General features: G+C 48.5%; 1 protein-coding gene across 3 annotated transcripts in view; it reads left to right on the plus strand.

The window, feature by feature from the left end:
- The first annotated feature begins 1,402 nt into the window (after positions 1-1,402).
- Positions 1,403-19,850, plus strand: part of IQGAP3 (IQ motif containing GTPase activating protein 3) — a 45,013-nt gene continuing 26,565 nt past the window's right edge. For 2 of the 3 annotated variants that reach the window (XR_008548853.2, XM_016929189.4), the window contains exons 1-14: positions 1,403-1,508; positions 4,549-4,636; positions 7,462-7,618; positions 7,904-7,981; positions 9,321-9,397; positions 10,183-10,250; positions 10,341-10,454; positions 10,695-10,873; positions 11,342-11,420; positions 12,006-12,169; positions 12,985-13,072; positions 15,067-15,230; positions 17,375-17,532; positions 19,673-19,794. Coding sequence is in view for 2 of the 3 variants with exons in the window: in XM_016929189.4 (XP_016784678.3) it covers positions 1,472-1,508; positions 4,549-4,636; positions 7,462-7,618; positions 7,904-7,981; positions 9,321-9,397; positions 10,183-10,250; positions 10,341-10,454; positions 10,695-10,873; positions 11,342-11,420; positions 12,006-12,169; positions 12,985-13,072; positions 15,067-15,230; positions 17,375-17,532; positions 19,673-19,794 (1,573 nt within the window). In the remaining variant the exon portion in view is untranslated. The remainder of the gene's footprint in view (positions 1,509-4,548; positions 4,637-7,461; positions 7,619-7,903; positions 7,982-9,320; positions 9,398-10,182; positions 10,251-10,340; positions 10,455-10,694; positions 10,874-11,341; positions 11,421-12,005; positions 12,170-12,984; positions 13,073-15,066; positions 15,231-17,374; positions 17,533-19,672; positions 19,795-19,850) is intronic. The other variant, XM_054686983.2, reaches the window with a different exon arrangement.

A 19,850-nucleotide genomic window follows, 5' to 3' on the forward strand; every position in this document is an offset into this window, starting at 1 on the left:
CCTCTGAAGGCTCTAGGTATGGATTTCTGTTTTCTGTTCTTTCACATTCTCCTCTCCTACCTGCCCAAGCTATAAGCCTAGGCTGCTTGGTTGTTTGGATGGAGTGTGGGGAAAGGGTAAAAGGAGAAATACAAGATGGGGAAACCTATCAGAGAATATTTTTTCAGCATAGTTGTTGGTGTCATAATTATTTTTTATTAGTTCAGGCTCTTTTTTTTTTTTTTTTTTTCTGACATGGCGTCTCACTCTGTCGCCCAGGCTGTAGTGCGGTGGCACAGTCTCAGCTCACTGCAACCTCTGCCTCCCGGGTTCAAGCGATTCTCCTGCCTCAGCCTCTGGAGTATCTGGGATTACAGGTATACCCCACCACACCTGGCTAATATTTGTATTTTTACTAGAGATGGGGTTTCACCATGTTGGCCTGTCTGGTCTTGAACTCCTGATCTCAGGTAATCTGCCCGCCTCCGCCTCCCAAAGTGCTGGGATTACAGGTGTGAACCACCGTGCCCAGCCTAGTTCAGGCTCTTATTATCTCTCTTCTGTGCTACTGCAGTAGCCTTCCAACTGGTCTCTCCCCCTAGCCTCACCCCCTTCCAATCCCCTGCTATAAGATGGCTCTTTTTAAAAGACAAATCTGGCTCTGACCTATGTCTAAAGTGTTCCTTGGCTGGTGACTGCTCACCAGACCCCATGCCAGGGCCCTAGCATGGTGCCCAAGGTGCTACTGGACCTGGCCCTGGCCCTGTGCCTCCAGGATCCCTTCTGGCCTCTCCCTGGCTGAGCTTTGTTCTCCTCTAAAACTGAACCAAGTTTAAGTTCCCGAACTCACCTCCTTGTTCTTGCACATGCTGTTTCCACTGACTGCACTGCCTCTCTTCTTCAATCTGATGAATTCTCTTTACTTCTCAACCCAAATCAGCTGTCACCTCCACTAGGACGTCTTCCCTGTCATTCGCTGCTCTTAATCACAGCAATGACCCCCTCCCTCTGTGCATCACCGACCTCTAATTTATTTGACTATATGTCTATCACTTGTGCCAGAACAGCAAACTCTTTTAGAGCATTCACTGCCCTCATACATCTCTGCATTCGCATCACCTAGCTTAGTGCATAGCGCCAAGTAGGCCCACAAGTTAGCCGGACTCGGGAACACATAGGAAGCAGAGTCGGGGTTAATGGGAATACTAGGTGGAAATGACAGAGGCAATGGCAGGGGCAGCAGCTAGAATAAGACTGTTAAGCAGAAAAGGAGCCTGGAAGGAACAAGACGAGGAACTGCTGTAAGGGGAGCGGTACTGCCTGGGCCTGGGGCGCCTCTTCTCCCAGCACCTGGGCGGCCCGGCTCCGCGGCCGGGAACTACAAATCCCAGGATTCTCAGCGGTGTGGACGGGAAGTGTCCTGTCTGGCGGTGCCGACGGTGAGGGGCGGTGGCCCAACGGCGGGAGATTCAAACCTGGAAGAAGGAGGAACATGGAGAGGAGAGCAGCGGGCCCAGGCCGGGCAGCCTGTGAGTGCGGAAAGGGTCAGAGAAGGGTCTCGCAGTGGTGCCGCTGGTCGGGGGCTTGGCCGTCCCGGGAGAGATTGGGGCGTGTGTCGGGCGTGAAGCCTGAGGGGCGAGGGCGGTGGGACTGCTCAGTGGGACGGGAATCCTCAGCCCGGGCGCCGCGGGCCCGAGTGGAACTGTGAGCGGCGCGTTGTCCCCTGACTAATGTGCTGCGCTTTAAAGCTTACAAAGAACTTTCTTCCTATTTCCAAGTTCTGGGGTTCCGGAGTCGGGAGAATGTAGGTGATCCTAATGGCTCCTTAAAATTCAGCAGTTACTGCTGGCTACCAAACTTGCCCAGCGATGCCACCGGACAAGACGCCTCAAGGGATCTGGGGGACTCTTAGGCTTTGAGATGCCGCTTTCAGACAATGCCTGTCAAACAGGGGGTGAAATTACCCGGGAAGCTTGTTTGAAATGCAGATTCCTGGGACCTGTCCCAGAGCTTCAGTTCCAGAAGGTCTGGCTTGGGGCCCATAATCTGCATTTATAACAAGCACTGCTGTGCTTCTTCCCTCACCCCAGGTGATTGTGAGGAAGGTAGTCCCTGGGCCACATTTTCAAAGACACTGTTTTAGAGAGAGAGACTGGAGCTGGAAGGATGGGTGGGGCAGAAAGGTTCTATCTGATTTTCTGAATGAAAGGAAAACCTGCTCCTTCCACCACTCCCTTCCTTTCTATTAGGATTCAAAGAGCAAAGTCCATGTCCAGTCTTCTGTTAAAGGAAAACTAGTTCCAGACCTGAGAAGGACAGGAAAACTGTTTTTCGGTTTTTTATTTTTTTGAGACAGCATGTGTATGTACAAAATCCCTCCCATCGCCCACAGTCCTCAGTTCATAACTCTGAGATGATGTCATTCACTTACTGGTTTATTTTCCATGCTTAACAACCAACACTTGTTCCTTGTACACCCCCTTGGAGGAACTGATGGCTTTCCTGTGGTTGGCCAGTGTTTTCAAATCTGTATTTGGAGGGGTGTGTGTGTGTGTGCGCGCGCATGTGTTTTAATTTACTTAACTGCTCATTCAAATAAGCTCTGCCCTTCCCTGAATCATTGCAGAATATGCAACATAAGGAAATAGGATAACAACCGAGAATGACATTAAGTGCTGAGTCAAAGACAGATTGGCTAAGCTCTGCCTTTTTTCAAGCTCTCTGAGTTTATTTTCTTACTGTGTGTGTAGCTTTCTCTTACTCTTTCTGTTTGATTTTGTATTGTGTTTCTAAGGAGAATAGAGAGAGGGGAGAGAAGGGAGAAGGATTAAGGGAGACTGTAACTAAGGCAAATTATGATTGCTGTCTCACTTGAGGGATTCTCTATTCTTGAGTTTTGGAATCAGTACTCTGTATTTTATTTAGCTTGAAGATTCTTTTCCTCCTCGGGTGACCTATACCAAAAAGGATAGTGAAGATACCTTTGTGATCTTTTAAAATTTTCTTTGTCCTTCCACTTAATCCCAAGTGAGTGGCATGTTTCCCTCTGTTGGACTGCCTTTCCCTGTGTTCTGCCTATTTATTCCTTAAGATCTAGTTCATAGCTAGAGTCCTTTGCTTCCTCTGCTGCTTCCATAGATTTTATGCATGGGCTATAATCATACTTATCATGTTAGATTAATTTATTCAGATGTTTTTCTCTTCTGATAATAATCTTTGGGTGCTGTGGTTCACGCCTGTAATCCCAGCACTTTGGGAGGCCAAGGCGGGAGGATCACTTGAGCCCAGGAGTCCAAGACCAGCCTGGGCAACATGGTGAGACCCAGTCTCAACAAAAAACGCAAGAATTAGCCAGACATGGTGGTGCGCACCTGTGGTCCCAGCTATTTGGTGGTGGGGGGGCTGAGGTGGGAAGATCACCTGAGCCCAGGAGGTCAAGGCTGCACTACTGCACTCCAGCCTGGGTTACAGAGTGACACCCTGTTTCAAAAACAAAACAAACCCACCAATATCTCTGTTGTCCAGGATGGAGTGCAGTGGCACGATCATGGCTAACTGCAGCCTAGACCTCCTGGGCTCAGGTCTAGGCCCAGTAGCTGGGAGTACAGGTGTGCACCATCACACCAGGCTAATTTTTGTATTTTTTGTCAAGAGAGGGTCTCACCATGTTGCCCAGGCTGGTCTCAAACTTCTGGGCTCAAGCGATCACCTACCTCAGCGTCCAGAAGTGCTGGGATTATAGGCATGAGCCACCATGCAGGCCTTTATCTCTGCATTTCTTAAGAGTAGGGGTCGGCTAGTCCAGTGCCTGGCATAAAGGAGGTATTGATGAATGAATGAATGAATGAGTGAATGATGAATTCTGGTTGGTTCTATTACCTCACCTCTGAGAGAGTAACCAACGAGGATGACACAGGTCCAGTTCTTGGAGAACTCAGTCTAATTAGGGATAAGAAAAGGAGTTAAGTTTCAAGCCAAGGAAGGCTCTGGATGTCCCAGCTGGGAGGTACTGAGGGAAGTTCCATGAGTAGACTTGAGGAGGAAGAGGACAGGAAGATGGCTACAGAGGAAAGAGAAGTAATGCCTCCAGCACAGGAGGAGGCTGCCTATTAAAGGGTATCCTGGGAAGAGAAGGAGGGACACATGGGAGATGCTTCAGGTCTCTGAGCAGGGTTGCCTAAACAAGTCTGTTGAGAAGACGTTTCGGCTGGGCATGGTGGCGGCTCACGCCTGTAATCCCAGCACTTTGGGAGGCCAAGGTGGGCGGATCACGAGGTCAGGAGATCAAGACCATCCTGGCTAACATGGTGAAACCCTGTCTCTACTAAAAAATATAAAAAATTAGCCAGGCGTGGTGGCGGGCGCCTGTAGTCCCAGCTACTCGGGAGGCTGACGCAGGAGAATGGCATGAACCCGGGAGGCGGAGCTTGCAGTGAGCCAAGATTGGGCCACTGCACTCCAGCCTGGGCGACAGAGCGAGACTCTGTCTCAAAAAAAAAAAAAAGACCCTTCAGTGCTAAGGCACCTCTAATGCTCTCTTCATTGACCTTATCCCGTTTAACTCCTCAGATGAACGCCTCACAGCTGAGGAGATGGATGAGCAGAGGCGGCAGAACGTTGCCTATCAGTACCTGTGCCGGCTGGAGGAGGCCAAGCGGTGAGCGGAGTCCGGGAAGATGGACTCTTTCTGCTCTCCCTTTCTACCACCCCACCCTAGGCATCTGCCGCTAAAGCAAATGCAACAGATCGAGAGTCCATCCTGTGGGAAAGGGCGAGTTGAAATAGCTTTTTAATTTTCTTTTTTTTGAAGCAAATCCCAGTCACATCCTTTTACCCACTATATACCGCAATACGTATCTCCAAAATATGTGGACGTTCGCTTATATAGCCACAATGCCATTATAATATCCAACTAAATTATTTTAAATCTTTGGAAGATCAATACCCAAGCCATTTTCAAATTTTCCTGCTTGTCTTAAAAAAAAATCTGTTTTTACAGTTATCTTATTCAAATAAGGATCCAAAAAGCTCACTAATTACATCTGCTTGTATGTCTTCTTTAATCCAGAGCAGCCCATCTCCTTTTTTCAGTTCATTATCTTATTGACTTGCTGAAGAAAACTGGGTCATTTTTCCTGAAGTACATCCTACATTTTGTCTCTATTTCTTTTCTTTCTTTCCTTTTGTTTTTTAGAGATGGGTGTCTGTTTGCTTTCTTGTGTCATTCAGCTTATTCCTGTATACCCTGTATTTCCTATAAATGAATGTTGGCTTAATTAGATTTGGGTTCAACATTTTTGACAAGCAACATGGCGAAATCCCATCTCTAAAAAAAATACAAATATTAGCCAGGCATGGTGGCGTGTGCCCATAGTCCCAGCTACTTGGGGGGCTGAGGAAGGAGGATTGCTTGAACCTGGGAGTTCGAGGAGGCCGCAGTGAGCCAAGATGGCGCCACTGCACTCCATCCTGGATGACAAAGTGAGACTGTGTCTCCAAAAACAAACAGAAAAACCTGGATGGGCGCTGTGGCTCACGCCTGTAATCCCAGCACTTTGGGAGGCCAAGGCAGGCAGATCACCTGGGGCCAGGAGTTTGAGACCAGCCTGGCTGACATGGTGAAATCCTGTCTCTACAAAAAAATACAAAAATTAGCTGGTCGCAGTGGTGCATGCCTGTAATCCCAGCTACTCAGGAGGCTGAGGCAGGAGAATCGCTTGAACCCAGGAGGCAGATGTTGCAGTGAGCCAAGATCATGCCATTGCACTCCAGCCTGGGTGAAAGAGTGAGACTCTGTCTCAAAAAAAACAAAAACAAAAAGCCATTTTTGACAAGAAGACTTCATTAGTGTTGGTGGTTTTTTTTCCCCCACTCAGATCCTTTTACCCCTTATATACTGCAATACATATATCTAAAATATGTGATATTTAACATATGTAAGATACATGTTCCATATCACATCTTATAGAAAGAATACAATGTCTGCTTGTTCCACTTTTAGTGATGCTAAGTTCAATCTGGGAGTTTAGGTGAAACCAACCTGATTTACACATCATAAAATTTCCCATTAACTTTCATCTAATGCCTTCATTCATTGTTGGTCTACATCAGAATTTATTATTTTATCAAGGGTGTAAAATGACTATTTTCTAGTTCTGTCATTTCTTCCATATTTACTAGCTGAAATCCTAAAGAACATTCCCTCATCATCTTACGACTATTTGGTTACTCTAAAAGTCAATCTGTATAGGAAAAGCAGGATACGTACTTAATTCTTTGCTTTTAATCAACAGGATTCTTTTAATGTTCTTAAAGGAAGTCAGGAGGATGGGGCAATCAGGAAAAATCAGGTGTCTAAGGCAGGGAAGACATGGAACAATGTGTAACTGGCTCTCTTTTTGGAAACAGATACTTTCCAATTAGACCCCAATATGTAGGGAAGTTTGGAGATTCCATCTGAGTAGACTTTAATCTCTCCCTCATACAACCATCAGTAATAATAATACTTTATATTCAAAGTGTTTTCACATTAATTAGCTCATTTGATCCTGGCAGCTGCCCACTGAAGGAAATACAGGTGGCATTATCCTCATTTTGCAAATTGTGCAACTGAGGCTCACAGAGGTGAAGTAGGGGAGATGGTTGGAAAGGGGGCCTTCGGACTCCAAGAGCTGTGGTCTTTCTGTCCCTTTGTGCTGCTCCCCTTCCACCAGCCCCACTACTCTCATCATCATCAAAGCTGGGTTATGAGCCATGTAGATCATTCAGGCAGACATGACCTTTCTGCACCCAGGTTCTCAGAGAACAACCCAGAATGAAAGAAGTGAGCACATTCTATTTTGTTTAGCAGTCAAAGATGTAACTAGGGCCGGGCGCGGTGGCTCATGCCTGTAATCCCAGCACTTTGGGAGGCCAAGGCGGGCGGATCACCTGAGGTCGGGAGTTTGAGACCAGCCTGACCAACATGGAGAAACCCTATCTCTACTAAAAATACAAAATTAGCTGGGCGTGGTGGGGTGTGCCTGTAATCCCAACTACTCGGGAGGCTGAAGGCAGGAGAATCACTTGAACCCGGGAGGCGGAGGTTGCAGTGAGCCAAGATCGCACCATTGCACTCTAGCCTGGGCAACAAGAGCAAGACGCCATTTCAAAAAAAAAAAAAAAAAAACATGTAACTAGACTGAGTGAGAAGCTATGTAACAGTTAAGCCTCACTGAAGATGGGCAGGTTCAGGATCTGTCAAGGAAGATTTGCTGGGGTGGGCGGGGCTGAGGGTTGGCCAGTCCAGATATTTGGGGCAACCTAGGAGAAGGTGGGAACAGCCAGGCAATGGGCAGAGAGGGGAGTTGGAGGTAGAGCAGGAACAGGAAGCAGAGGAGGGTCAGGGGCCACTTAAAAGGAGGGACAGAGGGAAGTTCCTGTTGTTAGAATAAATCACTGTGGTCTGCCAGAGTGCATGAGAAGGTGCTCTCATGTTCATAGCTGGATGGAGGCCTGCCTGAAGGAGGAGCTTCCTTCCCCGGTGGAGCTGGAGGAGAGCCTTCGGAATGGAGTGCTGCTGGCCAAGCTGGGCCACTGTTTTGCACCCTCCGTGGTTCCCTTGAAGAAGATCTACGATGTGGAGCAGCTGCGGTACCAGGTGGGAGGATTGGACCCCACCTTCTACCTTCGTCCCCTCAAACTATGCCTTCTCCTCAAAGCTGTGAGGGTAGAGTGACCATATAACTTATTGTCCAAATCTGGATAAAAGGGAGTGTTATTAATCTATGTTTCTCTGTCCTGGTAGGGATGGAAAATCCGCAGGATGTGGTCCTCTGGTTCCCCTCTGCCCATCTCTCCTGAATCTTTAAGCTGTAGTCTGGGCTTTACCCATAGGGAGTGCTGAGAACTGTGGAAATAGATTTTCTTTTTCCTTCCCTTTCAGGCAACTGGCTTACATTTCCGTCACACAGACAACATCAACTTTTGGCTATCTGCAATAGCCCACATCGGTCTGCCTTCGGTAATACTGGGCCTGAAGATTGGTATTCATCTTTACTCCTTACCAGCCTCCTCCTACAATCCCATGCTTTATCTCCCTGGACCCTTTAGCCCTATTTCCATGTGTCTTCTAAACTAACTTAATCTAAGAGAACAGTTCCTTGCAGCTGTGTGTCTTTGAACCAGGTTATTTTTTTCTCTGCCTCCTCTTCCCTGTGGATGAAAGGAGGTGAAGTTTCCCTGGCCTGAGTGGCACGGTTCCCATTATGCAGGGGGTGGGAGGCTGCTATGTCATGCTCGTATTGGCCAGCCTTGTCTCCACCAAATTTCACAGTGTGAAGCAAGGGTATACACATCCCTAGGTGGCAGACTTTGAGTTAGAAGCCTAGGTCCAAAACCCCAACTGGACACATGATTTCACTCTTTGAACCTCAATTTGTTACTCATCTGTAAAATGGGGATAGTGAGCCCTGCCCTGTCTACCTTATAGTGTTGTCAGGAGGATCACATGGTCTGTGTGAACTCCCTTTGTGAATTGTGAAGAGCTATACAAATGAAGGCATGATAGGATTCTACAATGTATGGTTTCTTTCTGCTTTGTTTTTCTTCCCTGTAGAAAGGCACTATAAGACAGGAAACAGCAGTAAAGAAAGACACTTCGATGGGAGGCAGAAGCAATAGAGGTCATGTGTCTTCAGTGGGACTGGAACACTCTAGGTCTCTAAATTTGGTCTTTTATTGTGAATCTAAATATAACCAAGATATATTGAGGTTAGGCCTCATTACAGTTGTCAGGTGGCATTGAGAAGCCATACCTGGTGCCACTCGGTTCTTAGAAGGGCTCTCATTGATCAGAAACCACTGGCTTGGAGACAGGGATAACAGCCTGACACTTTTGTGGTCCTTGGCAATATATGCTTCATTGGGCCCTGCATGGGAGTAGGCCAGCTCTCCAGCATACCACATCTCTGGCAAGGGTCTAAGGTGAGGCATGCAGGCTCACTATAGACATCTGGAAGACAACTGGGGGCCTGGTTTTTTGTTGTTGTTGCTGTTATTGTTTTTGGAGGATATGGCTTATATCCTGTAGCCTTGATGGCCTTATCTGGTGTTTGGTTAATCCAGGGCACCCTAGGACTATGTGTCTGTGGCTGAGCCTTGGCTTAGTATGCATCCTCAGTGAATTTCTTTTATACTAGGCTGACTAGAAATGGTTGGGGGAGACTGACCTAGACACCCCAGGTAACAAGGGAACACACGCCTCAGGTTGGAGACGAAGACCCATTCCTCGGCACCCCCTCTGCGTATTTGGTGGTGCTTAAAGGTTCCCAATGGCAGTAACTGGCTGGTTTCTCCTCTAGACCTTCTTCCCAGAGACCACGGACATCTATGACAAAAAGAACATGCCCCGGGTAGTCTACTGCATCCATGCTCTCAGGTGAGAGACCTCAAATTTTATCATCCAGGTTCCTCTAGGTGAATGCGACCAACAATCAACAGCAACAAACTCAGCAAGAAGGATGAAGGGTAGACCACAGGGACCACTGCTCAGGAGAGTGAGGTTTCAGATTTACAGAGTTGTGTTTAGATTTTTGTGCATGTCTGTGGGCACATTTATGTATGGCCTGTGTGGGTGAAGGGGAAGGGCAGGCAGGGTACCAGAGATAGGAAAGTAGCAGGGTAGGGCCTTCAGTTTGTAACTGGGTATAAAGGAATCAGAACAGGACCTATTGAGAGCAACACAGGCAAGACACTTAGTATGAATGGTGTAGGCTCTTTGGTCCTACTTACAGCCAGCCATCAGCAACCAGTTGGCTAAATCACAGCAAGTGACCGACCGGTTCCTTGTGTTTACCATGCCATCTCTTTCTGACCACTTCCCATGTTCCTTTGTGCCCCTGTGCCTTAGCTCAGCAGGTATCTGCTTGCTGCGCCTTCCTGTCCTCTCTCTCCATTGAATGACCTGCTACTGCAATGTGGCCTTCTCTGTGAAGCCTTCCTAATCCCCTCAGACCCCCAACACCATCTAATTTACCTTCTGCAGCACTTTCCTTGGGCTGATTTATGGTCATATTTCTTTATGTGGGTTGGGGATGACTTGAGGGCAGGTGCTGAGTGGTCTTCATCTCTAGGTCCCCATAGTATCTCCTTCAAACCCATCGTGGGCAGAGTGTCAAAATGAATAGGCCCCAGTGCCTTCCAATGCCTTCCGTTTTTTCCTAGTCTCTTCCTCTTCCGGCTGGGATTGGCCCCTCAGATACATGATCTATACGGGAAAGTGAAATTCACAGGTAAGCCCAGCTCGTTCCCTGACCACCACAGCCTGGGCAGGGTCTTGGGGGTTCTGGGCCTGATGAAGGGCACCTGTGGCATCATTGCAGCTGAGGAACTCAGCAACATGGCGTCCGAACTGGCCAAATATGGCCTCCAGCTGCCTGCCTTCAGCAAGATCGGGGGCATCCTGGCCAATGAGCTCTCGGTGGATGAGGCTGCAGGTAAGGACTAGGCTCTGCCCTGCCAGGAGTAGGCTCAATGCGTATGGGAGGGCTCCAAGCCTCACAGCCATTGGATGGGTTCTGGCCAGCTCTCATCCACAGATAGGGCCATCAGGCTACCTGGTTTGTCTGGCCCTTGAGGGTGGGAAAAAGGATGACATTAGAGTGGGCTGCTGCTGGTTGCGCTCCAATCTGGGATTCACTCTGGCCTCCTGACCTTGTTTCCATGCCCTCTCCCAGTCCATGCAGCTGTTCTTGCCATCAATGAAGCAGTGGAGCGAGGGGTGGTGGAGGACACCCTGGCTGCCTTGCAGAATCCCAGTGCTCTTCTGGAGAATCTCCAAGAGCCTCTGGCAGCCGTCTACCAGGAGATGCTGGCCCAGGCCAAGATGGAGAAGGCAGCCAATGCCAGGAACCATGTAAGGAGTAGTCTTGGGTTGCAGGGACCGAAAAGTTGAGTGGCTGGAAAGTCTCAAATGAAACCGGGACTCCTATCTGTCATGTCTCTAGTATCCAAAATTGCTTCTTAGAGAAACCATAATTTATCAGTGATTTTAGAGAAATAGGAAAGGAACTTGGAAGAATGATGAGAATTCCGAAGAGAAGACTGGAGAAGAGGTTCTTGGGGGATGATCTTCAGGGAAGCCTGAGAGGGGTGCTGGAATGTAGAACAGAATGAGATTGGACTGGAGGTTCCAAAGGTTGGTTTGGCTTAATTATGTCAGTGCCAAGTGTTTTAGACCCCACAATTCCTGAATTCTGAGCAGACTGACCTTTGGCCTTGGGAAGGTCCCCAGAAGAAGAAATAAGTGTAGCCAGGCAGGGAAGAGCAGGACAAGGAGATTAAATTGGGTTTCCCAGGTTCCCTTTCAATGGAGTTTTTGCAGGATGACAGAGAAAGCCAGGACATCTATGACCACTACCTAACTCAGGCTGAAATCCAGGGCAATATCAACCATGTCAACGGTAAGAGACATTGAGCAGGAGTGGTTTGGGGGTGCCCTCAGGGTAAGCCCCTGCACTGGGAGGTTTGGGGATAGCTTTTCTCAAGCCAGAAAGCCCTATGGTCTCATTTGGGCCAACTCTTGCCTCGGGGAAAGATCAGAGTCCAAGGAGTATGTGCACTGCTTTCTGGCCGTCAGTGTCTAGAGAAGTAGTCCATGTCCGGGAAGCTTCTGTCTGACTGGAGAACCATAGAGAGGAGCAGCTCTTGATGCCGGGGGGGCAGTTGGACTGGGGTCCTTCGAGAGGGGCAATGTGGAGAATACATGAGGATGGGGGGATCTGGGTAGGAGCCGTGTGAAGGCTCAGGATGGGTGGGCATTTGCCTGTTTGGGTGAGGATATCCTTGGGGTCTGGGGCGGCAAAGTGAGAAGGCTGTGAAGACCAAGCTGAAGAATTTGGGCTGAACCAAATGGGCCCAGGAACCAAGGGGGAAAGGGTGGGGGTAATTCTGGGCAGGCAAGAAGAGGGCAGATTCCTAGGGCTGGACTAGGGGATTATGAGAGGTGGCTTTCTCACACTGTCCATTATGGAGTCATTTTTTTTCAGTCCATGGGGCTCTAGAAGTTGTTGATGATGCCCTGGAAAGACAGAGCCCTGAAGCCTTGCTCAAGGCTCTTCAAGACCCTGCCCTGGCCCTGCGAGGGGTGAGGAGAGACTTTGCTGACTGGTACCTGGAGCAACTGAACTCAGACAGAGAGCAGAAGGCACAGGTTAGCCTCTGTCTATTACCTGCCACCCCCTCTATGTGACCATAGGATAGGAGAGGGCCTCTTACTCAAAGATCACCACTGTTGGTCCTTTGTATTCTGTAAGTGCTGACTACGTGTTTAAATGGTTAAATCACCCCAAGGCCTAGTAGACCAGATTGATCAGCTTCTGTCCCTGAGAGTCCCCCAGGCTGACCAAGAGGAACCCAAGGACAGTCCCATAGGCAGTAATGTGCTCCCCCATTGTTGAACTGGTGCCTCCACTTAGCAATCTTGTTTTTAAAGTAGTTGACTTTTCCCCTGACACATTCGTGTTGTCTATGTTGTTATTTTAGATGCTTGCTGAGCAAGAAAGATTAAAGATGAGTTAATAGGGCTGGGCACCGTGGCTCACGCCTGTAATCCCAGCACTTTGGGAGGCTGATGTGGGTGGATCACTTGAGGTCAGGAGTTTGAGACCAGCCTGGCCAATATAGTGAAACCCTGTCTCTACTAAAAATACAAAACTTAGCTGGTGTGGTGGCACACGCTTGTAATCCCAGCTACTTGGAAGGCTTCGGCAGAGAATCGCTTGAACCCGGGAGGCAGAGGTTGCCGTGAGCCGAGATTGTGCCACTGCACTCCAGCCTGGGAGACAGAGCAAGACTCCATCTTAAAAAAAAAAAAGGGTTAATAGGGATGAGTGAGCCAGCCTAACGGAGAGAGGTAGGATTGAGGGTAGGTGGCTGGGTAGACCTGGGAGCTCATGCTGGCAACTCGTAAAGCATGGTCATGGCCCCGGAAGGACTCCATTCTACTGTATCTCTTCCCTCTCTTAGGAGCTGGGCCTGGTGGAGCTTCTGGAAAAGGAGGAAGTCCAGGCTGGTGTGGCTGCAGCCAACACAAAGGGTGATCAGGAACAAGCCAGTAAGTCATCTGCAGGTCTGAGGCCTGCTCTGTGCGTATCTCTGACTCTTAGAAGAGTATCCCACCTCTTTGCTGGCTTCTGTATTGGGCAGTACACACTGCTGCTGTTTCCAGCCTGGCTAGGAACTTCTCCCCTCACATAATCTGCTTTATTCCTGCTGCCTGGGGGGACACTGCAGATAAGTTCATTAAGGCCTTAGAGATAATGACATGCCAATACTGCACTGGGCTGTTCTCCTGGGGCAGGCAGTTTTCTTCCAGGCAGTTTGCCTGTAATTTTGACAGTTTCAACCTGCTTGAATTCCTTTGGCTTCGGAAATGTAGTAATTTTCCAGAATATGAGCAAAAAACTAATCTTCTCAGTTTCCCTTAAAAACATTATATACAAATGTAATTCTTTTTTGTTTGTTTTTGTTTTTGTTTGAGACAGAGGCTCACTCTGTTGCCCAGGCTGGAGTGCAGTGGCACAATCTTGGCTCACTGCAACCTCCACCTCCTGGGTTCAAATGATTCTCTTGCCTCAGCCTCCTGAGTAGCTGGGTTGACAGGCACCTGCCACCATCGCAGGCTAATTTTGGTATTTTTAGTAGAGGTAGGGTTCTTCGTGTTGGCCAGGTGGGTCTCAAACTCCTGGCCTCAAGTGATCTGCCTACCTTGGCCTCCCAAAGTGCTGGGGATTACAGGCATGAGTCACTGTGACCGGCCATAAATATAATTATTTATTACAAGAATGTGAGTTAGTAATTGTCTTCCTCCAAGAGATCTATCTGCACTGCAAGTATGAAGAGAAACAGTGCTGAGGCAAAATGCAGTAGCCTGTGGACACTAGACCTGTTACAGTTGCTTGCCTTAGTCTGGACTTGCTGTCAGGTTTAGAGGTTGCTCAGTAACCATTTACCTTTGTCTAACAGAGCTTTCCGACATTCACTAGCTTTCAGTAGCCCCCAGGCCACTCCTGACTGGCTGCTTTCCTAATCCACTCAGTTCATTCCCGATTGCTGCTGCCAGAGTAATCTCTGAAGCACAGATCTGATCTTATCTCCCTTGTTGAACATCTTCAGACCTTCATGGGTTCTTCCATTATTTAGTCCTATCTCCTTGTCCTGGCAGATAAGACCTTTCCAGAGTTCGTCCCCAGCTCTTCTGTTCACATTCCATCCAATTCAGCCGAGCAAACAATCTATTCTCCCTAGATTGCCCTCCAGCCTTTCCCATCACCGGGCTTCTGGTCCTGTGGGTTACATTTCTCCCACATTCTCACCTGTTGATGAGCGGGTGAAAACATTCTCCAGAGCTGTCTCCAAGGCTTCCTCCTCTGTGAAGTCTTCTGCTCTCTCCCAGGCAGAATCCCTCCTCCCCTGCTCTGCCATAGCATTGTGTGGGGGTGGCGGGAGGTGGACTTCTAACATGACATTGACAGCAGTGCACTGTAGGTACTTTGGTATCCTTAGTTCTTCCCATCTTGTGCTCTCCTTGATGTCAGTGCCCGTATCTGCTAAGCATTTTGTAAGCCACAGAGTTTGTAAACTCAGACTACATTGAGGCACCACAGCCCCTTTTAAGCTTACTACTGCCCTTTGCAGCAAACGGCTCCACCTTGGAGCTGGTTCCTTATTCCTCTGTGCTGTCATCAAGCCTTGGTCCCTAGAGCCCCCTGACTAACCTCATCTTAGTTACGTTCCATAGCCACCTGTCAATCTTGTGCTCACCACCTTAGGAACTCACCCTCTGCCATGACAGCCACTCTGTGTTACATGCTGAGCTACTCAATTTCTAGGCCTGACAAATTGCTTCTTACAGAGCCTCTTCTTAAAGCAACCCAGCCCCTTTTCTTCCTGAACACTTAGAAATGCATTTTAAACCTAGCAGATTTTTGAGAGCAGTTGCAAAGCCATTTCCCCACCAAGATCCCCCGGCGGAGCCTAGTTGGTGAGGAGAGTGGAGATGCCACTGAATGCCCGACCAGTACAACCTGTTGCTCTCCTCCCTTGCAGTGCTCCACGCTGTGCAGCGGATCAACAAAGCCATCCGGAGGGGAGTGGCGGCTGACACTGTGAAGGAGCTGATGTGCCCTGAGGCCCAGCTGCCTCCAGTGTACCCTGTTGCATCGTCTATGTACCAGCTGGAGCTGGCAGTGCTCCAGCAGCAGCAGCAGGGGGTAAGCCCCAGAAATGTGGGTCTAGCTCTGCAGTCCCCATGCAGCTGGAGGGATCAGGACAGGCAGCCCAGGCCACCCTCTTGTGAGTGCAATATGAGATGCTGGCACGAGATTAGGATGGGGAAAGAGCTACCATCCCTGCCTTACTGAGCGTATTTTAATAGCCAATACCTTGAGCAAACACTGCTTTACATACTCATTTAATCCTTAAAAGGACCCTATGAGGGAGGCATTCTATTTTAGAGATGGGGAAACTGAGATGCAGAGGTTAAGTCACTTGCCCAACACAGCTGTGAGTGCCAGTGCTGGGAGTGGATGCAGAAGCCCATGCTTTGAAGCACTTCACTGTCCCACCTCATCCCAATCCATACTTCTTCTCTGACAGTGAAGCGACAGGGCCCTCACTTAGGGACTTTCAGTCTGTTGGAGGAGTTAGAATACACCTGAGGGTCCAAATAGAGACACACAGGGAGAGAAGAGCAGATGACATAAGTGGAAGAAGTCTTCAGACCAAGGAAATGGAGGAAGCAGAGCCGGGAAGTCTTCCTGGAAGAGAATCAATAGAGAACTACACCCACAGCAGGTGTTTATAGAGCATCTACTCCCAGCATGACTTGGATACAGGCACAGCCCTCAGGAAAGGCACAGTCTCAACATAGGAATGACTATGTACAAGGAAGCATAAAATAAGTACTAAGAAGTAAAGCATTGTGACTAAAGTTGTGGACTTTTGAGCCAGGCTGCGTGAGTTCAAATCTGGCTCTGCTACTTCTTAGCTATGTGACATTGAGCAAGTTAATTACTTTCTCTGCTGCTCAATTTCTTTGAATATAAAATGGGAACAATAATATATTTACCTCAGGCTATAGGATTAAATAAGGGAACATATTTGCTTAGAGAAGAACCTAAGAGAAGAAAGTAAGAACCTTAGAGAAGAAAGTAAACTTTAGCTATTAATATTATTGTTGTTGATATTCACAACATTCTGTTAGGAGAAAATAGGAAGGGGGCTGGGTGTGGGGGTTCATGCCTATAATCCCAGCACTTTGGGAGGTCCAGGCAGGCAGATCACTTGAGGCCAGGAGTTTGAGACCAGCCTGGCCAACATGGCGAAACCCCATCTCTACTGAAAATACAAAAATTAGCCAGGTGTGGTGGTGGCACATGCCTGAAATCCCAGCTATTCCAGAGGCTGAGGCTCAGAGATCACTTGAACCCGGGAGAGCCAAGATTGTGCCAGCTGCACTCCAGCCTGGGCCACAGAGCGAGACTCTATCTCAAAAAAACAGAGAAGAAAATAGGAAGGGTGCTCTAGACAAAGGGCACGGCATAAGCAGATGTTTGAAAAGCAGAAGAAGGACAGGGCAGGGAAATGGGGCCGGAGCTTCTCGGGTGTGCGGTGCAGTGCAGTGTGGAGGCGACTACTCCATCTTCATCTCTGTATACCCAGGGCCTAGTGCAGTTCAATTTTTTTTTTTATTTTAAGACAGGGTCTGGCTCTGTCACCCAGGCTAGAGTGCAGTGGCATGATCTCGGCTCATTGCAACCTCCACCTGGGTTTAAGCGATCCTCCTGCCTCAGTCTCCCGAGTAGCTGGGATGACAGGTACGCACCACCATGCTCAGCTAATTTTTGTATTTTTAGTAGAGACAGGATTTTGCCATGTTGGCCAAGCTGGTCTCAAACTCCTGAGCTCAAGCGATCTGTCCACCTTGGCCTCCAAAGTGCTAGGATTACAGGTGTGAGCCACTGCACCCGGCTAATACAGTTCTTGATATGCAGTAGGGACCAATGGGAGCTGGTAGAGCTTACTTGTTAAGTGTGGGCTTTGAAATCAGACAGCTAGTTTTGACTTACATTATTGGTCGTGGGCTCATCCATGAAATGGGGATGTTAATGGTACTATGGTTCTATTGTCGGCTTATTATGAAAATTAAATGATAATGTGTGTGAAGTACTTATAATTGAGCACATAGTAAGTATTCTCAGGTGTTTTGTATGATGATTATTAGTGAGTGAATCAGGCCACTGGGGTTTTGGGATAGAGACTCTGGGATATTCAAGAACCTTGGGGGCAGGATGGTGAATAGGCCTTTAGACCCTTCACCTGCCCACTTGGGAATTGGCCCTCCCACCCATTGTAGGAGCTTGGCCAGGAGGAGCTCTTCGTGGCTGTGGAGATGCTCTCAGCTGTGGTCCTGATTAACCAGGCCCTGGAGGCCCGGGATGCCAGTGGCTTCTGGAGCAGCCTGGTGAACCCTGCCACAGGCCTGGCTGAGGTGGAAGGAGAAAATGCCCAGCGGTGAGAAAGGCTTAGCCACACATTGGGAGTGAGGGATGGGGGAATGCAGCCAAGACTCAGCACTCTTCTGTTGGAGACTTGCCTTGTGTACGATGTCCCATTCTTGGGCCCAGGCCCACCCTCTGGGTCTGTTCACAGTTCCTTGGCCTGTGTTTCTTCCTGGGAGTGGATGGGGTCACAGTCATTCCTCTTTTCTTCATTGATTCATTCTTTCCTAGCAGACGTTTGAGTACTGACCCATGTGCCAGATATTACTCTAGGTGCTGGGAAACAGCAGTGAACAAAACACTTTCTGCTCTTGTCAAACTTACATGCTAGTAAAGGGAGACAGATGATGAGAAAAGAAGATGAGGTGGCTGGGTGCAGTGGCTCAAGCCTGTAATCCCAGCACTTCGGGAGGCCAAGGCGGGAGGATCACTTGACGTCAGGAGTTTGAGACCAGCCTGACCAATGTAGAGAAACCCCATCTCTACTAAAAATACAAAATTAGCCGGGCGTGGTGGCACATGCCTGTAATCCTAGCTACTCTGGGAGCTAAGGCAGGAGAATGACTTGAACCTGGGAGGTGGAGGTTGTGTTGAGCCGAGATCGCACCATTGCACTCCAGCCTGGGCAACAAGAGCGAAACTCCATCTCAAAAAAAAAAAAAAAAAAAAGAAAGAAAGAAAAGAAAAGAAGAAGAGGCATAGAGAAAAATAAAATAGGGCAAAGTGGGTAATGGGTAGAGACATAGTAGGGACAGTTTTTCTGTTTTACATAATGTAGATCTCTTTGCTGAGGAGGTCATTTTGAAAGAGACCTAAAGGGCATAAATGATTGCCATGAGGCTACCTGGGGCAGAGGCCTTAAGAAAGCAATGTGCATGGTGTGTTCAAAGAACATCAGGAAGCCAGTGTGGTGGAGTGAAGTAAGGAAGAAAGAGGAGTGGGAGATGAAGACCAAGTAGCCGAGGCCAGACCATGTAGGACTCTGGTTTTTACTCTGAGTGAGGAAGGAAGCCACGGGAGGGTTTTGAGCCAGGAGGGAGTTGATCTGACCTACTTCTTTTTTTTTATTTTTAGAGACAGGGTCTTGCTCTGCCACCCAGGCTGGAGTGCAGTGGTGCAATCACAGCTCAGGGTCTGGTTCTGTCACCCAGGCTGGAGTGCAGTGATGCAATCACAGCTCAGGGCCTTGCTCTGTCACCCAGGCTGGAGTGCAGTGGTGCAATCATGGCTCACTGCATCCCTGAACTCCTGGGCTCAAGTGATCCTCCCAACTCAGCCTCCCAAGTAGCTAGGACTACAGGCACATGCCACCATGCCTGGCTAATTTTTTAATTTTTTGTAGAGATAGGATCTCTGTACGTTGCCCAGGCTGGTCTTGAACTCCTGGGCTCAAACTATCCTCCCATCTTGGCCTCCCAAAGTGTTGGAATTACAGGCGTGAGCCACCGTGCCCAGCGATCTGATCTACTTAATAGGATCTTTCTGGCTGCTGTGCTGAGAATTGACTGCAGGAGTACAAGGGGAAAGCAGGGAGACCTGTTAGACAGCTATTGGAGTAATCCAGGCAAGAGATGATGGGGGCTTGGCCTTGGGCAGTAGTGGAGATGGGAAAAAGGAGTCAGATTTTGGATACATTTTGAAAGCAAACTGACAGGATTTGGTCATATAATAGATATGGGGTAGAAGAGAGAACAGAATTCGGTATGACTCCAAGATTTGGGGCAAGATGGGAGAGACAGTGGGACATGCAGGTTAAGCAGGGGAACCAGTTCAGATGTGAGCTGTTGGGTTTGAGGTGCTTGTTAGACATTCACTTGGAAATCACAAGGAGCTGGCTGGGATAAATGAATGGGCTGGAGGTGTGCTTTCGGGAGCATATGGTGTTAAAGTCATGAGATTGGGTGAGATCATCTACAATGTAAGTATGGAGAGAGAAGAGGTCTGAAGACTGAAGATTGGGATGCTTCCATGTTTAGATGTCAGGGAGGAACCAGCAGAGGTGTCTCAGAAAGAATAGCCTGTGAGGCAAGAAGAGAACTAAAAGAGTGTGGTGTCCTGGAGGTCAAGTGAGGAAAATCGCTCAACTGTTTCCCCTGACTTCTGGCTGATGATTCACATGCTACTCACCTCTCTGCCCTTCACCCCACTGCCAGTTACTTCGATGCCCTGCTGAAATTGCGACAGGAGCGTGGGATGGGTGAGGAGTTCCTGAGCTGGAATGACCTGCAGGCCACCGTGAGCCAGGTCAATGCACAGACCCAGGAAGAGACTGACCGTAAGTATAGTCTGGAGCTGGGTGGAGATGGCCCAACTTAGGCAGTCCTGTCCCTT

This window comes from Pan troglodytes, chromosome 1, assembly GCF_028858775.2.
Source record: "Pan troglodytes isolate AG18354 chromosome 1, NHGRI_mPanTro3-v2.0_pri, whole genome shotgun sequence".
Lineage (NCBI taxonomy): Eukaryota > Metazoa > Chordata > Mammalia > Primates > Hominidae > Pan > Pan troglodytes.